A 19,955-nucleotide genomic window follows, 5' to 3' on the forward strand; every position below is an offset into this window, starting at 1 on the left:
GCCATTATTGTCACAACATAATATTAATCTATTATTTTTGTATTATTATTATTTGAGCTGTACAATTGTTTAAATTGACATTTTGAGGTTTTACGGTGTTACAAAGTCATGGCAACGAATTTGTAGCATTACAAAGAAAAGGTTAGTCAGCATTTTATCACACTAAAATCATGTTAACACATACAATGTTTACGTCTTTAAAACGGAGTATTTTACTGTTTATGAACTGGCCCCATTCACTTCCACTGTAAGTTCCTCACTGCAACCCAGATTTGTGGGACGAGTGTAAATTATTTTTGTGGTAATCAACATTATGCTGTCGATTGAGCTTAACTTGTTTTGAACACGAAATATTTCTTTAAACCTTAAACCAGCCTAGATGATTTACTGGTCTTAGAGGTTCTCCCAGCCTTGTTTTTAAATGTTTGGTTGGTTTTTGAAGGGTTCTAAACACTTTTCAGCTGGTGAGGCTGGGAGAACCTCTTTAACCAGTCTAGCAAACCAGTTCAAGCTGGTTCGATGTTGTTTTCCAACAGGATAATGACCAAGTCAACCCAAACCGTGTTTTTGGCTGCAGATCAGCCACCAGAGGGCGCAGTGTAATCTCCCATATCAGCTTCTGGATGTGTTCTGTGACTCAGTATGAGACACGACACTGCAGCATGGCAGAAAGCGTCGAGATGCACAAAAACCCTCCCTTCTTAGAATAAAGGTGAGTTGTTTGCTCGAATTATCCATACGAGCTGTTTCAGTCGGCCTTAAATTGTCTAGTATTTCTACTCCATTGGCTTCAAAATGGCTCAATTAATATCAGTGCTCTGTAAACAATATCTTGGCATCTAGCGCCATTGCGCTCAGTGAACTGCTCATGAAACCCTGCACGAATTGAAGAGAACCGTTATTGCACGCAGGTAATCTGTTGTTGTCTAATCATCTTGATGTTTCATAATATATCTAAACTGTTGTCAACTAATAATACCATGTTATGGTGTGATGTGTTCTGAACTGGCAATATTTTAGCTACCCAAGACTTGATCAACTTCCTCGCCTAGCAATTTTTGGGTTGACAGAACATTTTGTTCTTTGTTTTTTTTTTTCAATGTAACTGATGAAATGTGTTTTTCTTGGGGTTGGGAGGAAAGTCATACAAATTGTTATAAAAACATTTTAAAGACTGTAATATGCCTGCCAATTCACTAGTAAATTATTCTGTTATAGATGGGAAAAGAATAACTCGATTTTTACAGTAATGCCAACTCCTGTTATTACATTAGTTAATTAAAGTTTGTCTGAATGCCATTATTCAGTCGTTAAAAATGCTCAGTCCTTGTGGTTTCCACACAAATACAGTATATCTCTGCTCACACTTCAGGTTGTTTTATCAGCTGTCAGCTCATTTGGTGATAGTTTTACACATTTTCTGTCTGTCTGGAGTCGTGATGAGAGAAATGTGGATGCACAACAGAGTGTGATATCTGTCTGCACTGCAAAATATTACAGCAATGCAGCAGGCTTTTGTACTTCATAAACCTGTCTGTCCTGAATGGGACTCCTTGGATTGAGAGGCCTCACCTCTGGAGAGATGAAAGAATCTCTGCCCTTTGAACTTGTGGGTATATGCTGATAGATTTTCCTCTCTGTTTATGGCAAATGGGTGTGTTTGGCTCAAGCTTTGGCACTTTGTGGATTTTGTCTGGCTGTAATCTCATTAAATGAATAGAGCTGTGAACAAAAAGCACTTAAGACTTGGCTAGTTCAGCCTGTGGGTGGTTGGTAATGGTCAAAGTCTTCTGTGATGTTGCTGGAGCTGTACTACAGTATGTAGGCCATGAGGAGTGTGACCCACCCACAGCCGTGTGCTCCGTAGATAAGATATGAGCGCTTCTTGTGGTTGTTATTTTCTTAATATCTGTTGTTACATTGGCTCAAACTCTGCTTTTTAAGAGCAGATGGCATTACTCTGATCGGCAAAGGGTTGATGAGGACAGTAGATGTCCTGTTGACAAGGTTTAGCTAACCTACTTTGTTTTGTACCCTTGCTGCTGTGGATCAATTACTCTCTCTGTCTTTCAGGTGGCCCGACAGGATGGGGGAAGGGCCTGCTGTCAGGTCTTTGGTTGCCATCTCGCCCATGCAGCAGATGCTGGCATCTGGCACTGGTGCTGTACTAACATCCCTTTTTGGTGAGGAAACGAGCAAGCATATTAATTTATCTATTTAGGTAAATTCTGTTTTCATTGCGTATGTCTGTAACATCCTCAATTTGGCCAATTATAATTGGTGATGCATCGATCGGATATCTGGGTCGGCATCGGCTGCAATAATGACGTTTTTAACCGGATCGGGTATCGGTCCGACAAGCCCAATCCAAATCTGATACTGTGTGTTAATCATGGTCGTTACAGTCAAGTCACTAAAGAACAGTAAGGCTATGTCCATTAATAAAACAGCATTTTTGAAATACTCTCCATCCACATTGCCAATTTCAAAAAGTTTCTCATCCACACTGAAATGTATAAAAACTGATGGCATACTACTGTTTTCAGCTACCAGAGCAGCAGGTAATAAGTGAGCGCTCCACACAAACTCCATCTCAGGTGTAGTTGCTCAATAGATCGGTTTGCTTATAACATGCATCGAGATCGTAACCGAAGGAGCAATTCACCAGATCTTAAATGGAAAACATTTTACACCATGGTGAACTAGCCCACAGACAGACACTCTAAAGTCACCGTCTTCCTGGAGTATTCCGTTAAAAAAAAGCTCCATGATTTCCGACTAAAATTAAGGCTGAAATAGATTCCTGTTGTCTAAACATTATAAATCTTTTTTATTGGTGTTATTATTGGTATTATTAATAATAATAATAACAATATTTTTTTACTTTATTAAAATGTATTTGTATTAAATTACAATCATATTTAAGTTGACTTGGTTTAAAAAATTCTTCTAATTCTTAATTTGTCAAGAATAGTGAGTAACATAAGAAGAAAAAACATGCCAGAAAAACTTTTAGATATCTCAACAAAGCAAAAATGCCACTTACGAAATATGGTGCCATTTTCACTTTCTCAGCCTATCTCCGCTTCTTCAGAATGCAAAAATGTAAGCTCTTCGCATGCGGGATTTGTACGGGATTGCAAAGTTTAGGGGACATATTCAGAATCTGCTGTCGTATTGAATTTTTACGGATTGATGAAAATTGGTGCATGTAAACATAGCTAGTGAGGTAGAAATAGTCTAAACTGATTAAGAAAAAATAAATAAAAATGGTGTCGGATCGTTACTGGTATCAGCCAATATTGCGAATTTAAGTACTGGAATCAGAATGGGAGAGAAAAAATGGTATCGGTGCATCCCTAATTTTAGCCTGTTTTCTTACTATCCATTAGATCATAGTTACATAATGAGAACAATAAGGCTAAATAAGTAATACACTCTGTCCCACTGTTTATTTCTCTCTCTATCTCCTGTTCTCTTTACAGTCACACCATTGGATGTGGTGAAGATCAGACTTCAAGCCCAGCAAACTCCCCTCCATCAAGGTACAGTTCTCAGGCATCTCATCTGATTGAACAGTGGAATTGGGCTTAGGATAATACACCTTTACTCTACACAAGGTCTTGTTTACACCTGGTAAAGGTGATCCGCTTACGGTTATCCGATCACAAGTGGTCAGCAGAGACGCATGCTATTTGAACTTGGTAGTAACATGCGTCTCAAATGTATCCTGTGGTGACATGTAATCGTCTCTGTTTTCATTCACTCGTTACGTCAGTGTTACTACATTTTGATAAAACTCAAAAAGGAAAAACAGAAAAATAAAGGAAGTGTGAGAATCTAAACACTGTTAATTCTACATTTAATTTTATAATGTATAAATCTAAGCGCAAATGTCATTTTTTGAGCTGAATTATAAGTTACTTTAGTGAAGTACTTGTATTAATTGAACTTGAGATGTGCATGTCTCATCTGTGAATATCTGTTGATATCTGGCATACTGAAGAAGTTCAGTGAAATCTTCATCACTACAATGTGATTCTCCACATTTTTCAATTAGTTATTTTCTTTTAAAACCACACCTAACTGGCAGAATTTAGCAATCTTTAGTTAAGTGATCGAATCTCAAATTGGTTTGGACCCAAAACAGATCTTAATATCAGGTGAAAACAGGGCCCATGCCATATCAGCTCAACAGTTCCACTATATCTAAAATGTGGCTCAACTTTGAAGTAACCTCACACAGATATGAAATTCATCTGCAATGTACCATTAAATGCTTAACTCTTTAAAGAAACATTCTTTAGTACATGGACTTTTTGCAAAGTTTTATTAGCCATTTTAGGCTCACCCTCGCTATCTCATTCCTGCTCTCTGACTGGGTTTCTCTGCTCCACTTAACCATTTGAGAAATGTAAGTTCAGATTAAGAGAAAATGTGGGTCTAATGGACTACTTGCACAACTGCTTCCGCGTTCTAATTACAGCGTTCAGAGCACCTACATGCAGAGATTTATTCATGGAAAGGCAGATTATTTCTTTTCTTTAGGGCTGTCAATTGATTAAATAAATGAATCATATTTTTGGCACTAACGTGATGTCTCAATTTTATAAGTGGCCTCTAAATATGTTTTTACCTTTCCAAATGAGGCTAAACTCGGCTCCTGAATAATAAATCAAACATGTATAACCTGCAGTAGTCTGGCCGTCTCATTAACATGTTTCATTCATTCAAAATATTTCATACCAATTGATATTCAGTGATGAATTCCACCATAAAATGATTGCCTTTTCTTTGGATAAATGCCTCAGATGTATTTATTTATAATATATATTAGCTCAGAACAGAATGAAGCAGTTATATTATCAAATTAATTAAATAAATATCTGCGCTAAAATATATTACTAAATATATATTACTAAATATAGTTTACTTATTTCAAACATTATAACTCATTATCTTTAACAGCTTTTACTTCTGCATTTGCATTTCAACAGTACTTATCAGTGAAACAGTGACACAAAATAAAAATTAAAACATACATTTAATAAAAACAGGGTGATGCATACATTTATCACATCTCTCTCCTCCCTCACACATTGAACATAGCAGTGACTGAAGCATATAGTTGTTTAATTCAAAGAGCACCGCTGGTGCTAACACCCTTTGTCTCCTTCCTTTGTCATTTGCGTTTCGAGCTGATCCGTGGTAAAATGTCTGCTACAGACCTCCTTGTGAGGAGAAACGGTGAAATGCGCTTGGATTGGAGCATATACACCTGCCATTGCTTTCTCAGATCGGCTCAGGCTGAATTAAAGCTCTGAAAACTGTTCTTCCACTGAATTTTGAAGAAGCTGTACACCGTAATGTTCAGAATATCTCTTCTCCTATTTCTGAAAAGATCTGTACTTTAAAATTCTCTTTCAATCACTTATTTTAAGTGGGTTTCGGGAACTAGGCAACTATGGCGCATGTAAATGCATTCAACCGGAAACTAGCGAGCCACACTATTTTAAAGCCGAAGTACATCATGAGGCTCAGTGCAAGAAGTCCATACCAGCAAATTCCAGCTTTAGCTAATAACATGCTATAAACCCTTGATAAGTCTTTTGTCTTCCTTCATGTTATGTTTTGCATTTGGTATATGCACATAATGCATCTCTCTCTCTCCCATAGCCCTAGCAGCACATTCAAGGCCCTGGACTGGGGTCATCCGGCCTTCAAAATGTGAGTATGTTAGAGCAGGCACTGCACAAACTTTCACCTGTACTTGCAGTCCTCGCTTCACTAACACGGACTCCAACTACCACTCAAAGAACTGACAAAGATAATCAACATTCACATAGAAAAGAATTACTGTCCTCACTGTCATTTTACAAGTAAATAAATCAGATCTGTTTGTTCAGACAGTGTAGTCAATATCTACATTGGGTATATCTACACTGGTTTGCCATTGTAATGATGCAAGTGTCAGCACGATGCTAAGAGACATTCAAAAGTAGCAGTCATGTTTATGTGGTTTGAATTGGGTTTGTAAAAATCTGATTTCATGTGTTTTTAGACTACAAATAACTGAACTGATCTGAGTCAGATATGCCAATTTTTTTTTTAACTTTTGAATCCTTTTTTGATATTTTTGATATTTTTGAGTTTGCAGTTCCTGAAATGAATCTTCACGCTCATTCATTGCAAAGCTGAGTGAAATGTAAACAGAAGTGTGTGTGTGTGTGTGTGTGTGTGTGTGTGTGTGTGTGGCGTGTGTGTGTGAGCGTGTGTGTGTGAGCGTGTGTGTGTGAGCGTGTGTGTGTGTGAGCGTGTGTGTGTGTGAGCGTGTGTGTGTGTGAGCGTGTGTGTGTGTGAGCGTGTGTGTGTGTGTGCGTGTATTTATCACACTGTGGGGACCAAATGTCCCCATAAGGATAGTAAAACCCGAAATTTTTGACCTTGTGGGGACATTTTGTCGGTCCCCATGAGGAAAACAGCTTATAAATCATACTAAATTATGTTTTTTGAAAATGTAAAAATGCAGAAAGTTTTCTGTGAGGGTTAGGTTTAGGGGTTGGGTTGGGTTTAGGGGTTGGGTTGGGTTTAGGGGATAGAATATAAAGTTTGTACAGTATAAAAACCATTATGTCTATGGAAAGTCCCCATAAAACATGGAAACACAACGTGTGTGTGTGTGTGTGTGTGTGTGTGTGTGTGTGTGTGTGTGTGTGTGTGTGTGTGTGTGTGTGTGAAAGTAGCTATTGACAAATTCTTCTAGCTATGATTGGATCGTATTGATTAACACCTGTTGACAATAAGGACAACAGACAAGCATATTATATTATTTTTTTGTCACAAAGCACAAAAAATACAGTATATCTTAAAAGTCTGCTTTATGCAGTCTAATTAATGGAATTTCAGTCAAAGAACACAAAAGTGTAACATTTACAGAACAAATTAGGAGAACTAAAACCCTGACTGGTAGTTTGTTTTCTTTCTTTTCTTTGGAATTACTTAATTTGAACCTGAATTTTGATTTACTTTGAATCGCAGAATGTCCAAAACTAGCAGAATTCTGCTTGTTAGTGCCAAAGCTGGATTTGATTTACTCAGAACTGCTGTGGCATTGTCAGTGCCATGGTCACTGTTATTTATAGAACTTCTTATCTAAGGCTTCAGTCCTAATCACCAAAATCCTTTGAACTGAATGCAGAAAATAATTAGGAATATAATACTTGGAAAAGGACATGTTAAGTTGCATCACATTTCAGCTGTTTAAATACAACAATACAGGAGTTATTAAGACTACAGACTGTGTAGACCAGGGTTTTCAAACTGGAGAAAATAAGTCAAAATATATATATTTTTTTTTATTACATATATCTGCGTTTTCACTGTCCACATTAAACCTAAAAGACGTTTCCATTTCCCTTTTTGATTTGTAACTAGTAGCACCTAATAATCAAGCAAGAAAATAATAATAAATAAATCTAGAGAAAATGGTTTTCCTAAAAATGATTGTCCACATACAGTGGGTACGGAAAGTATTCAGACCCCCTTAAATTTTTCACTCTTTGTTATATTGCAGCCATTTGCTAAAATCATTTAAGTTCATTTTTTTTCCTCATTATTGTACACACAGCACCCCATATTGACAGAAAAACACAGAATTGTTGACATTTTTGCACATTTATTAAAAAGAAAAACTGAAATATCACATGGTCCTAAGTATTCAGACCCTTTGCTGTGACACTCATATATTTAACTCAGGTGCTGTCCATTTCTTCTGATCATCCTTGAGATGGTTCTACACCTTCAATTGAGTCCAGCTGTGTTTGATTATACTGATTGGACTTGATTAGGAAAGCCACACACCTGTTTATATAAGACCTTACAGCTCACAGTGCATGTCAGAGCAAATGAGAATCATGAGGTCAAAGGAACTGCCTGAAGAGATCAGAGACAGAGTTGTGGCAAGGCACAGATCTGGCCAAGGTTACAAAAAATTTCTGCTGCCCTTAAGGTTCATAAGAGCACAGTGGCCTCCATAATCCTTAAATGGAAGACGTTTGGGACTGACCAGAACCTTTCCTAGAGCTGGCCGTCCGGCCAAACTGAGCTATCGGGGAGAAGAGCCTTGGTGAGAGAGGTAAAGAAGAACCCAAAGATCACTGTGGCTGAGCTCCAGAGATGCAGTCGGGAGATGGGAGAAAGTTGTAGTAAGTCAACCATCACTGCAGCCATCCACCAGTCGGGGCTTTATGGCAGAGTGGCCCGACGGAAGCCTCTCCTCAGTGCAAGACACATGAAAGCCTGCATGGAGTTTGCTAAAAAACACCTGAAGGACTCCAAGGTGGTGATAAATAAGATTCTCTGGTCTGATGAGACCAAGATAGAACTTTTTGGCCTTAATTCTAAGCGGTACGTGTGGAGAAAACCAGGCACTGCTCATCACCTGTCCAGTACAGTCTCAACAGTGAAGCATGGTGGTGGCAGCATCATGCTGTGGGGGTGTATTTCAGCTGCAGGGACAGGACGACTGGTTGAAAGATGAATGCGGCCAAGTAAAGGCATATCCTGGACGAAAACCTTCTCCAGAGTGCTCTGGACCTCAGACTGGGTCGAAGGTTCACCTTCCAACAAGACAATGACCCTAAGCACACCGCTAAAATAATGAAGGAGTGGCTTCACAACAACTCCGTGACTGTTCTTGAATGGCCCAGCCAGAGCCCTGACTTAAACCCAATTGAGCATCTCTGGAGAGACCTGAAAATGGCTGTCCACCAACGTTTACCATCCAACCTGACAGAACTGGAGAGGATCTGCAAGGAGGAATGGCAGAGGATACCCAAATCCAGATGTGAAAAACTTGTTGCATCTTTCCCAAAAAGACTCATGGCTGTATTAGATCAAAAGGGTGCTTCTACTAAATACTGAACAAAGGGTCTGAACACTTATAATGTGATATTTCAGTTTTTCTTTTTTAATAAATGTGCAAAAATGTCAACAATTCTGTGTTTTTCTGTCAATATGGGGTGCTGTGTGTACAATAATGAGGGGAAAAATGAACTTAAATGATTTTAGCAAATGGCTGCAATATAACAAAGAGTGAAAAATTTAAGGGGGTCTGAATACTTTCCGTACCCACTGTATGTGAAATTAGCTTAATTCTGATTCAAAGTAATGACCACCAGTATCTTCCAATTATTGCCAACCATGTTAAAATAAATGTAGCATTATAAAATTCTGAATCCATGTACTGATTACCATTGTCCCATGTGTGAAACCGAACTTTTGGTTTGATTTTAGGATTGAATGCACTTCGCTGCATAGAAAGTTATAGGATGCTCATTATTTAGTGAAGGACATAACCTCCAGTCTGTCTGCACTGGTGTTAGAACAGTTCCAAATGCACCTTATTTTCATCCTAACTCTTTATATAAAGCCTCTGAAAGCAACATTTTTCTGTTCACCCATTTATTCTTGATGTGAAAATGCACAGTAAATATATAGGAATTAATTTACTAATGTTATTACATAGAGTCGTGTTGCACAGAGCTAACCAAATTAAACATAACAAAATGTATATTAAAATGAAGCTAAATGACCAACAGAGTTGAAAGATATTCAAAATAACTAACATGTTTTTTCTACTTTTTGAGGAAATGTGAGCATGTTTATCAGCGTGCTGACATGTGAAAAATGATTTTTTTTTTTAAGCGGCATACCAAATTAAGCTAGAAACTCTTTACAACCAAACTGGTGTCAATGAGAAAAGCTATTTCTCACCAGAGGCGCTTTTGTTGCCGTGCGTCTAAAGGAAAATCAACAGCATCCTGTTTTGTCAAATGACTTGGTGCAGCAGAAGTTAACCCATTAAATGACAGTCTAGAGTCTTGTGAACACTTAAGTCGTTTTTTATTCATTGAAATTATGCGTTGCGGATAGCAAATCAAAATTAACTAGTCCTTGCATGAGACCGTGGGGTTGTACTAACATATTTTCTAGAGTAATAGAAAATATGTTAGTGTCAGATGGATTCTTAAGCATTGCATCATTTCTCGTGCCATGAGCGTTGTTTTTAAGAGGTTGTTTATAGCTATAAAGTAGGTCAGCTTTTAAAAATGCTATTCAAAACCTTACGTTCTAGCTGTTATTGAACGCAAGAATGTATCCTGTTTTTAAACTCTCAAATCCTCTTCAAACATTCCGTTGATGCCCATAAATAAAAGTCAGTGTTACTATTGTTCATGTAGAGTTGCTGTACCGACTCTCCAATCACACATCCAAATGCCACTGTAACCAATGTTTTGAAATTGAAAGTCACATAATTGTGTTTTCATGATAAAATATGATTGACACTAGTACTTGTGTATTCATACCCATTCCTCATTATTTTTTATTTTATTTTTTTTATTAGGTTAACGTGTATATATATATTATTATAATTTTTTCTTTCCTTTATAGGGAAACATTTTCTCTATTGTAATGGCTTGATGGACCACATCTATGTGTGCCAGAATGTGTCAACCTGCGCCAGTTGCTGCAAAACCCCAACCCACTTCAGCGGCACTGTGGTAAGAATTCAGATACTTGCATTCAGATACAGGACATTTCCAAATTTAGATTCCAGGTTTCAGAATCACACACATTGATGATGAATTCATGTTTTGTTTGACAGGATGCATTTGTAAAGATCACACGCCATGAGGGACTCAGGTCTCTGTGGAGCGGACTTCCCCCCACACTGTAAGTCTAACCCCATAGTGCCAGTGTACTTTTACAGCCAGTGAGTTGTTCTGAATCTTTATTTTATTACATTTTTTGGAAACTGGTTTAAAAGTGTGTGCTATATCTGCAGCTCATGATTATGACTTTGATCATAAGGCATCAAGTGAGGGTTTGGTGCTTAGACATTGTAGAATAAATAAATGTCATGTTAATGTTTGGATGTCTGAACATTAACCTGACCATTTTGACTTAACTGTAAATAATCCTTGTTGAAGTATGTTGACTAGAGTTCATCCAGTGGTTGCCAGATAATATTTCCACTGCCAACAGCCATGAATCCTTGATTCTAATTTAAACCGTTAGACTCTTAAAGGGATAGTTCATAGTTTGTTTATGATGTTGTTCCAAACCCATATGACTTTCTTCCGTTGAACACTAAAGGAGATGTTAAGCCTGGTTTATATTTGACGTGTCCTTGTTTGTGAGGGTTCGTACCCACAAAGTGATGTCATATGGGTTTGGAACAACATCATAGGCCCCTTTTCTTTAAAATAGCAAAAAACGAGGTTACAGTGAGGCACTTAGAATGTGAATGAGCCAATTTTTGGAAGGTTTAAAGTCAGAAATTTGAACTTACATTAATTCTTCTGTTAAAACTCATGTATTATTTGAGCTGTTAATTTTTTTGTAGTTTATTAGTTGTAGTAATGGCAACAAAGTTGTAAAATTGGCAATAACATTACATTGAAAAGATTAGCAAGTAAAGTTCTACTAAAATCACTTAGTAAAATCATATTAACAGGCATATTGTCATGTGGCTATACTTTTGAAACAGTGAGTATTTTAAAGTTTATGTATTGCCCCCTTTCACTTGCATGTAAGTGCCTCGCTGTAACCCAGATTTTATTTTATTTTTTAAAGGAGGTGCATATCAAAATAAATGTTTGTGGTAATCAATATTATTCCACACATGCTGTTGAATTAAGCTTCACTTGTTTTGAACATGGAATATTCATTTAATGATTAGTTCTTTATTTAATGATTAGACTGTTTTAATGCACAAGTTGTTGATGAATGAATGCTTGATGGTATTTGTGTTTTAAATTTGTGTATGAAGGGTGATGGCCGTTCCAGCCACTGTCATCTACTTCACATGCTACGACCAGCTGAGAGACTTCCTGCGTTATGCCATGGGCTATCAGGGGGACCATATCCCTCTTATAGCAGGAGGACTAGCCAGATGTAAGTAGACACAAATGCTTTACAACTCTTAAAGAAATAATTCACCAAAAAATTAAAATTCTCTCATTTACTCCTATCATATACAGGATATGTAGTGAGAGTGAGAACAGTAGTTCCTATCATGAATTACTTTTTTTCTTTCTTTTTTTCTGTGAAACACAAGCTTGCGCTTCAATCTCTGGAAAGCAAAAACAGCACTGGTTCTCGCGTGAACAACACAAGTTTCATATGAAAACATGAATATAGGAATGAATGTCTCTCATGCACTCTTGCAACACTCATGAACATGACACACGAGTTAAACAGACTACCTATATGACACTTTGGGTATTTTTTTGAAGCTTTAAAGTGAGTCATTATAAAGTCAAGTCAACTTCCATTGTATTGAAATCAAGCAGGACATCCTTCAAAATTCCAACTTCCACGTAAAAAAAAAAAAAAAATTCAAAGGTGTCCAATTTTTGGGTGAAATATCTCTTCAATTGACTAAATGAATGTGGAAAAAATGCTTCCATATCCAAGTCTGCTGAAAAAGTGGGGAGTCACTGTTGTGCTTTATCATCATAATTTTCATCTGTCTGTTTCATCTGTTCTGTTCGATTGTTGAAGCTGTTTTGTGATCTGTGTTGTCAACGTCTTTTTCTTTGTTGCTTAGTGGGAGCGGTGTCTGTGATCAGCCCTCTGGAATTAGTACGCACAAAGATGCAGTCCCGCAGGCTCCCCTACAGCGAGTTGATGGTGTGTATCCGCTCGGCTGTGGCTCAGGATGGCTGGTTGTCTCTCTGGAGAGGTTGGGGACCCACTGTTCTGCGGGACGTGCCCTTCTCCGGTCAGTGACCTGTACACTGCCTGACAGTCTATGATGGTGAAGGGACATTCCACAGATGCAATGTTTAAATCTTTTCATTTTTTCCCCCCAGCCCTGTATTGGTTTAACTATGAACTTTTGAGGGCACAGCTATGTGAGCGGTGTAGCGCACCACAGACCTCATTTACCATCAGTTTTTCAGCAGGGGCCATCTCAGGAGCAGTAAGTAACCCAGGGTCACCTTTTTTCACTTTCAAACACTGATATGACTCTCTGGAATACTACATATTTCTGATTGCTCAATCGAGCAGCCAATTATTTCTAAATAATGACCGCACATCCTGGGGAAAGTGATATTTCATCAGTTTATCAGTGTAGTGCGGGTATTTTCCCCACATGTATGAAACTAATAAAATAATTTCAACTCGAATCTATATTTCATTTCCATTCATTTATTCATATTATTATGTAATAATTGGGATAATGAGCAGTCAGGCAGTCATTTTTGCCATTAAAACGCCTTATAGAACTCTGCAAACTGGAGGTTCAGTTCATCTGTTTCTGGAGACTCAGTCTCTTTCTTCTCACATAACAAAGTTTATTTCCATTTAGTTCATTGTTATGTCGGTTTAATTATTAATTTGGTAAGTCGCTGTGTATTAAGTGGGCTAACTATAGATTATTGCTTGGATTTTAAAGGACAGAAATAAATGAGGCTGTTTAGATCATAAAACATCTTGGCATAAAAGTAATGACACAAAGATGATGATTATGATTTTAGTTTATAAAATATGTATAATTGTGTAATATAATATTCATGGCATATTGTAGTCTAATAATTTGGTTATTTTTGTGATAGCAGTAATAAAACAATAATTACAAATCAGTTCTGCATATCTTTTATCGGGCACTTAAAAAATGTTTAAGTGTACTATCATACTAAATTGTAGAGGTGTTCTGTAACTGGATCGTTTTTGCAGTGCTGGTAGAATTGTTAAAATAATCTTAAATTATAATTGATCAGATTTATTATTATTTTAATCTTTTTGCTGGAATTTTTACCTTTCTTATCAGATTATCAATTTTCTTTTTGACACAGGTAGCTGCAATTCTGACCTTGCCGTTTGATGTGGTGAAAACACGCAAGCAAATCCAGTTAGGAGAGATTGAGGCTCGCGGAGGTATTGCAGCTTTGTAGTTTCACCTATTAAGTAGTTAACTTATTAGAAAAAGTGGTGTAACCAAACCTGAATCTTTAGAAATGCATGATGTCATTAAGTGACAGTTCACTTAAAGCTGATTACTTGGGCTGTAATTAATTGTTTTTGTTGGGCATCAAATTTTATTATATTTTGGACCTTTTACAGCCGTTTCTGTGAAGAAGCCATCCTCCACATGGAACATAATGAGGAATATTTGGACTGACATGGGCTATAGGGGATTGTTTGCAGGTAAGCTCTAGTAGTTTTATTAGAGAGACTTTGAGCCTGCTGACATGCACACCAATATGTTGATAACCGTGTGTTCAGACCAGAGGGGTCGAGAGGGTCAAATCGACCAGAAGTCATTCATTTTCTATGACAGCCAGCGTCTCTCGGCTGCGAGAAGCGGCGTGGTGAGTCTTGGGCGGTGTGGGCGTCAGAGGAAAGTTCAAGTGCAGTCAACATTATGGTAATGAGCTTTGACACGGTTCGGCGGCAACCTATTAGAATATAGAAGTGCTCCGTTATAGCGAAGTCTAGAGAACACAACCGTGTAAACATTGTTTCCCACCAAATATTAGTTACGAAGACTAAATGGAGGAGAAACTGATTACTGTCGTGGCGGGTTTTCCCGTAATATTTGATCTGTCCCTGTTTGCTTACAGGGATATAAATCAAATAAAAAAAACGATGAGTGGACAAATGTGTCTGAGTTGATGAAGTGGATATTATGGTTTATATAATATATAATTTTATATATATATATAAAATATTTAATGAGGATATACGCTACTTGTGATATGTTGTCAAAAAGATACCGGTCAACATGTCTGGATGTTTTGTGGCCCCTTTAAATATAGTTCACAAAACCAAGCATTCTCAATGAACGTTGTCGCCTATTTCAAACAGTGTTGTTGGCAGGGCAGCCAGAGCGAATTTTGACGCTCTCGCCGCCTCTGGTCTGACCGCACGGTAACTCTCAAAAATCAGCTTATTTAAAAGATCTGACAAAGCAAGAATAACGTGTTTAGATGAGATTTGAAATAATAAAGTTATTCTCTGCTTTTGATGTGAATCCGTGAGGAGGCATGCGCACAACAATTAAATTCATTGGATAAGCCAGTAAGAACGCTGTTAAAGGTGTTTACATGCAACACAAAATCTGTTTAATAGGCAAAAATCTACTCATTATTCATACATCATATTCTTTTACATGGAGAGAGGAAAGCCGTTTACATGACAACACGTTGTCTGCTTATTAAGCATAATTGGTCAAAGAATGTGCATGTAAACGTGCTTGCAGTTATTATGACTTTTCTAATGTTTGAAATCAAGTTTTCTATTAAGGAGCAATATTTGCACCTTGGATTTGATTTTCAGGGGTATTTAATGCCTTTTATGAGAGCATATGTTTTCTAAATGTATATAATGTCAAATACTTAAATTCAGCATAGAATATGAAGTATGTCAGGTTTTTACAAATAGAACCCACATATTGAAATCTGGTGAAATTTTTTTTCCACTGAGCCCCTGTTAATTTTGACCCTGCTTTACTATCTGAACTACAGACTTGCATCGGTTAAAGGAATACTCTGGGTTTAATACAAGTTAAGCTCAATCTACAGCATTTGTGGCATAATATTGGTTACCACAAAAGTACATTTTTACTCATCCCTCCTTTTCTAAAAACCAAAAATCTGGGTCATAGTGAGGCAATTACAATAGAAGTAAATGTTAAAATACTCACTATTTCTAAAGTATAGCCACAAGACATAAACAATATTCCTGTTTACATGATTTTAGTGTGAAAAAATCACTTACTAACCGTTTTTGTGTAAAGTTATAGTCGATTTTACAACTTTTTTTTGGGTGTGGATTTGTGTTTGTCCAAACAGTGGAAGACAGATGAGTGTTCAGGAAACCTTTTGGAAGGTTGAATAAATATTTAAGTAACTTTTTATTTATCCATTTTTCAGGTTTCCTCCCAAGAGTGATCAAAGTTGCTCCTGCCTGTGCAGTAATGATCAGCACTTATGAGTTTGGTAAGACATTCTTTCAGGAGCGTAATCTGGGTCAGGCACAGTGTGGACATTGAGGTGGTCTCGAGGACCTGCAGTTTGTCATTTCCTCCAATCCCATAGGGACCAAACTCTGAAGCTACTCCAAATGAAGCTACACTGAAATTCACAGCTGCAGCAGCCCTGAGAAAAAGAGGGAGATTCCTCTTCAGCATGTCTGTTCAACTACTGCAAACACTCATGACATTAGCCCAGCATTGTCCTGAACCCCCTTTTCACCGAATGAAACTCAAATTGTTGGGTGATATGCCCACAGACTGGCACCAAGAATCAAAAGCTGAGACTTTGACTGATAGACTGCCTCTGAGACCTAAGCCCTCAGGTATGATTCAGTGATGCCTTTAATGGGAATTTTACCAAAGCATGCAGGCAGAAATAAACTACCTCCCCACATGCCCTGCTTATTGAAATGGCAGCCAGCTTGTTGTATCTGCAGTGCAAGACTCTAAGTCCCTTTCATTAAAGACACTGTGATGCCCTCTACTGTTCAAGTTTAAGAACCTCAGACAGAAGGGATAAACTTCTCATTATTGAAGATTTGTTCTCTTCATTTTCAGCAGGGCATTGCATTTTTGTTTTTTCTGATAGTAACAAGTCTGGTTCTAGTATCATGAGACTTGCTCTTTGTGACACTTTTGAAGGTTTTATTTGTTATGCCTTGAGAATGGATTGCGCCCTTAAGTTTTTAGACAAGGCATGTACTTGTGTGTAGTGGGTGGATCCCTGGTCTTGTCCTGTGAACTACACCAGTTCACTGCATTTAATTCAGATATGAACATGATTTACTTGTGTACACATACTGCTGACTTGAAATGATTACACAGTTCTCACATTGTACCGAATAGAGACATTTTTAAGAAATGTTAATGTGCATTACCATACATGAATCATACTACATAACTGAATATGGAGTTACATATTGCATTTCAGAAGGAATAAAAGAGAATGTATCTGGAAAAAAAAATAAAAATACCTGTGCAAATGTCAAATATGATCAGGATGTTTTACTCTTAAAGGTATGTGGGAGTGCCAATTAAGATGAAGGCATTTTTTGAATATATGAATTACATTTGTGATAATATTGGTTTATATATTCTTTAATATTTTGTTATAGCACACTTGAATGAAAAGAATACAAATTTTATAAACCTCAACATGTATAGTTTTTGGTGGTTTGATCTTCTTTTTTCCACAATTCAACCTCACTTATCCTTGACCAAAGGACAAGAAAAATGCATATGTTTTTGCATATGTAATTATTGTGAAAAATAAATAATTTCATCATGTATATGCAGAAATGTATGTATAATGTGAGACAATTGATAAATGTATTAAATTAAAGAACCCCAGTCTTTTGGGGTTCCATTCAATAAACTTTGTATATTAATGACCATCCTGTTTAATAGTGATAATAATATTAACATTAATCCCTGCGGTGGGCGGACAGCAAAAATTTAATTTATGAATTCATTTACTTGCATTACACACAAAAAAATCTAATATTGCATTATATTCATGCTGGTTAGCCAGAGGGGAACTAGTCCCCACAGTGAGTCTGGTTTCCCCCAAATGTCTGCTTATTTTTCTCTATTAACCAACATCTTATGGAGTTATATATTGCTTGCCACAGTCGCCTTTGGCTTGCTGACAGGGTTTCTAAATAATTATTTAATTATTTTTATACACACTTCATAATCTTATTTAATCAAACTACAAAATTATGACTCTTAAGTCTTAATAGATTTTCGGGTTTAATTTTTCTGTTTAAGCATGATTTTGTGAAAAGCTGCTTTGAAACTACGTGTGTTGTGAAAAGCACTATACAAATAAAAATCGCTTGACTTAAAACGGTCTTAGCTGCTCACCTAGCCTGGACAGGCTGGTCTGTTTGCTGGTATTGGAAGAGTTTTTTTGCTAGCTGGTTTGGGTCTAGCTGGCCCATAGATCTGTATTTAAGAGCTGGCCTCCCAGTTAAACCCATAGACTGTAAGGTTAAACCAGACGAGTATGAGCTTGGCCAGGTTGGGAAACCAGCTAAGATTAGCCAATCACTTTTCAAATACGTCGGATCGCGGTACTGTTCATATTACAAAATCAGGACTCCTCCAACCGAAACATCCCGTGCCCTTTTTCTTGCTCTCTCATTGGCTGTAGGTCAACGCTGCTGTTGGCAGAGCCATATAAAGTTGAGTTGCGACAACGGAAGTTCTAAAGGCTTGATCGTCACGTGATTCACGTAGACTTCAGATAGTTCCAGGAAGTGCTTTTGCGGTCATTCCAAACTGTTAGAGTAGAGTGACAGAACTGAGATTTCTGGTAATTAGTAGTCAATAAATGCATTTATTTTATATATTTATGTAACACACCGACATATGTATGTAGCATGAGTATGTTGTTACAGCGATGTTGTTTTTTAAAGATCAAATCAGCTAATATTTGAGGATTAGTGTTCGCTTACCGTTATTTGCCTCAACTTATTTCAGGCTAGGGTTTCTGTTGCCTTTTTATGTTACCTCATGTTCATTGTTTTCACTAATCTCATGGTAACTAATGTCACTTTTGTATGACTTTTCAGATAGTACAGAGACAGGCTGGTGACAGGTGATTTCCAGCTCGCACCGCACAATGGGTCAACGAACTATTAACTCTTAGCAGCAGTTATGTAATTGTAACATTTAGTGAAATGAAGCTTATTGTTTACAATTCTTACAATTCTATATATAGTAGTATAATTATTTATGTATTATAAATATTATATATCTATTGTATAATTCTTACAATACTTATTCATATACACAATATATTCAGCTTTAAAACAACTTAAGCATACTCGTATATAAACTGCCGTTCAAAAGTAATGAGGCTGAAAATTCAGCTTGGCATCACAGGAGTAAATTACATTTTAAAATACATTAAAATAGAAAACAGTTATTTTAAATTGTAATAATATATTACTGATATTACTTTTTTTGTATTTTTATTCAAATAAATGCAATAACTATTTACAGCAATTCATGAATACATTTCTAATAAATTAAATAGCATGCCAAGCATTTTGTATGTGTCCTCTCTTTCATGTTGTCGTTGCATAGTCTTCATCATGGTTTGCTGTGCTGCATGGGGATGCTCCAATCGCTCAGAGAAAGGTGTGCGAATGTATGGCTTCCCCACTGACATGGAGAGGAGAAAAAAATGGTTGGCTCAAGTCAGCAGGAGCAATCTAAATATAAATAAAAATTACAACAACAAAAAAATGTGTGAGGTATTTGCAAAGATTTTACAATTAATAGGGTGTTCGTTACTAACTTTATCCAGCTCCAATCCTTGCCTAATCTGTTAGTTATCCGATAACCCCTTATCTCCTAATTTAATGAGTAATACTCAACTATAAGGTTTTAATTTACAAGTTATTTAGATGTACTGATAATATACAGAATAAGATAATATTATTCTTTAAACGTCTCACCTTTTAAAAGTGCGACGCAAACGGTTTGTTCTGATGCATCTCTACGGTGTTTGCTGCTACTTCCGGGAACTATTGAGAGGCTCCACGAGCCGCCATTGCTGTAAAAAAAACGTTTTTGCTAAATCGCCTGAAATAAGGTATGTGGTTAACAAAGCCTCTAAATATTTTCACGTTTTGATCTATGAAATAAAACACACCAGTTATAACCTGCTTGTGGTTTTTTAAACTTTATTGTGTCCACTTGACTTGACTAAAAACGGTGATTGCTAACAAGTTGCTAAAAGGGACTACATCCTTTGGCGGGGACTTTAGACGTCATCATGACAAACAGGAAATCTCTCACTAGCCCGCGTTTCAGCCTCACGTTTTTAGAAGTTTACCTTTCAGTTAATATACATAACGTTATATATTTATCATGCTGGCCCTTACAATACCGGCAAGTA

At 37.0% G+C, this 19,955-nt stretch overlaps 1 protein-coding gene across 1 annotated transcript; it reads left to right on the forward strand.

Moving 5' to 3' along the window:
- The first annotated feature begins 620 nt into the window (after nt 1–620).
- LOC127653068 (probable mitochondrial glutathione transporter SLC25A39) lies at nt 621–16,946 on the forward strand. Its single transcript, XM_052139578.1, has 12 exons — nt 621–712; nt 2,074–2,183; nt 3,486–3,545; nt 5,677–5,727; nt 10,453–10,562; nt 10,667–10,734; nt 11,834–11,958; nt 12,614–12,787; nt 12,879–12,988; nt 13,866–13,947; nt 14,134–14,217; nt 15,945–16,946. Exons 2-12 carry the CDS (start codon nt 2,087–2,089, stop codon nt 16,061–16,063), a joined length of 1,080 nt encoding a protein of 359 aa, XP_051995538.1. The 5' UTR covers nt 621–712; nt 2,074–2,086; the 3' UTR covers nt 16,064–16,946.
- Nucleotides 16,947–19,955: the final 3,009 nt, after the last annotated feature.

This window comes from Xyrauchen texanus, chromosome 12, assembly GCF_025860055.1.
Source record: "Xyrauchen texanus isolate HMW12.3.18 chromosome 12, RBS_HiC_50CHRs, whole genome shotgun sequence".
NCBI classification, from domain to species: domain Eukaryota; kingdom Metazoa; phylum Chordata; class Actinopteri; order Cypriniformes; family Catostomidae; genus Xyrauchen; species Xyrauchen texanus.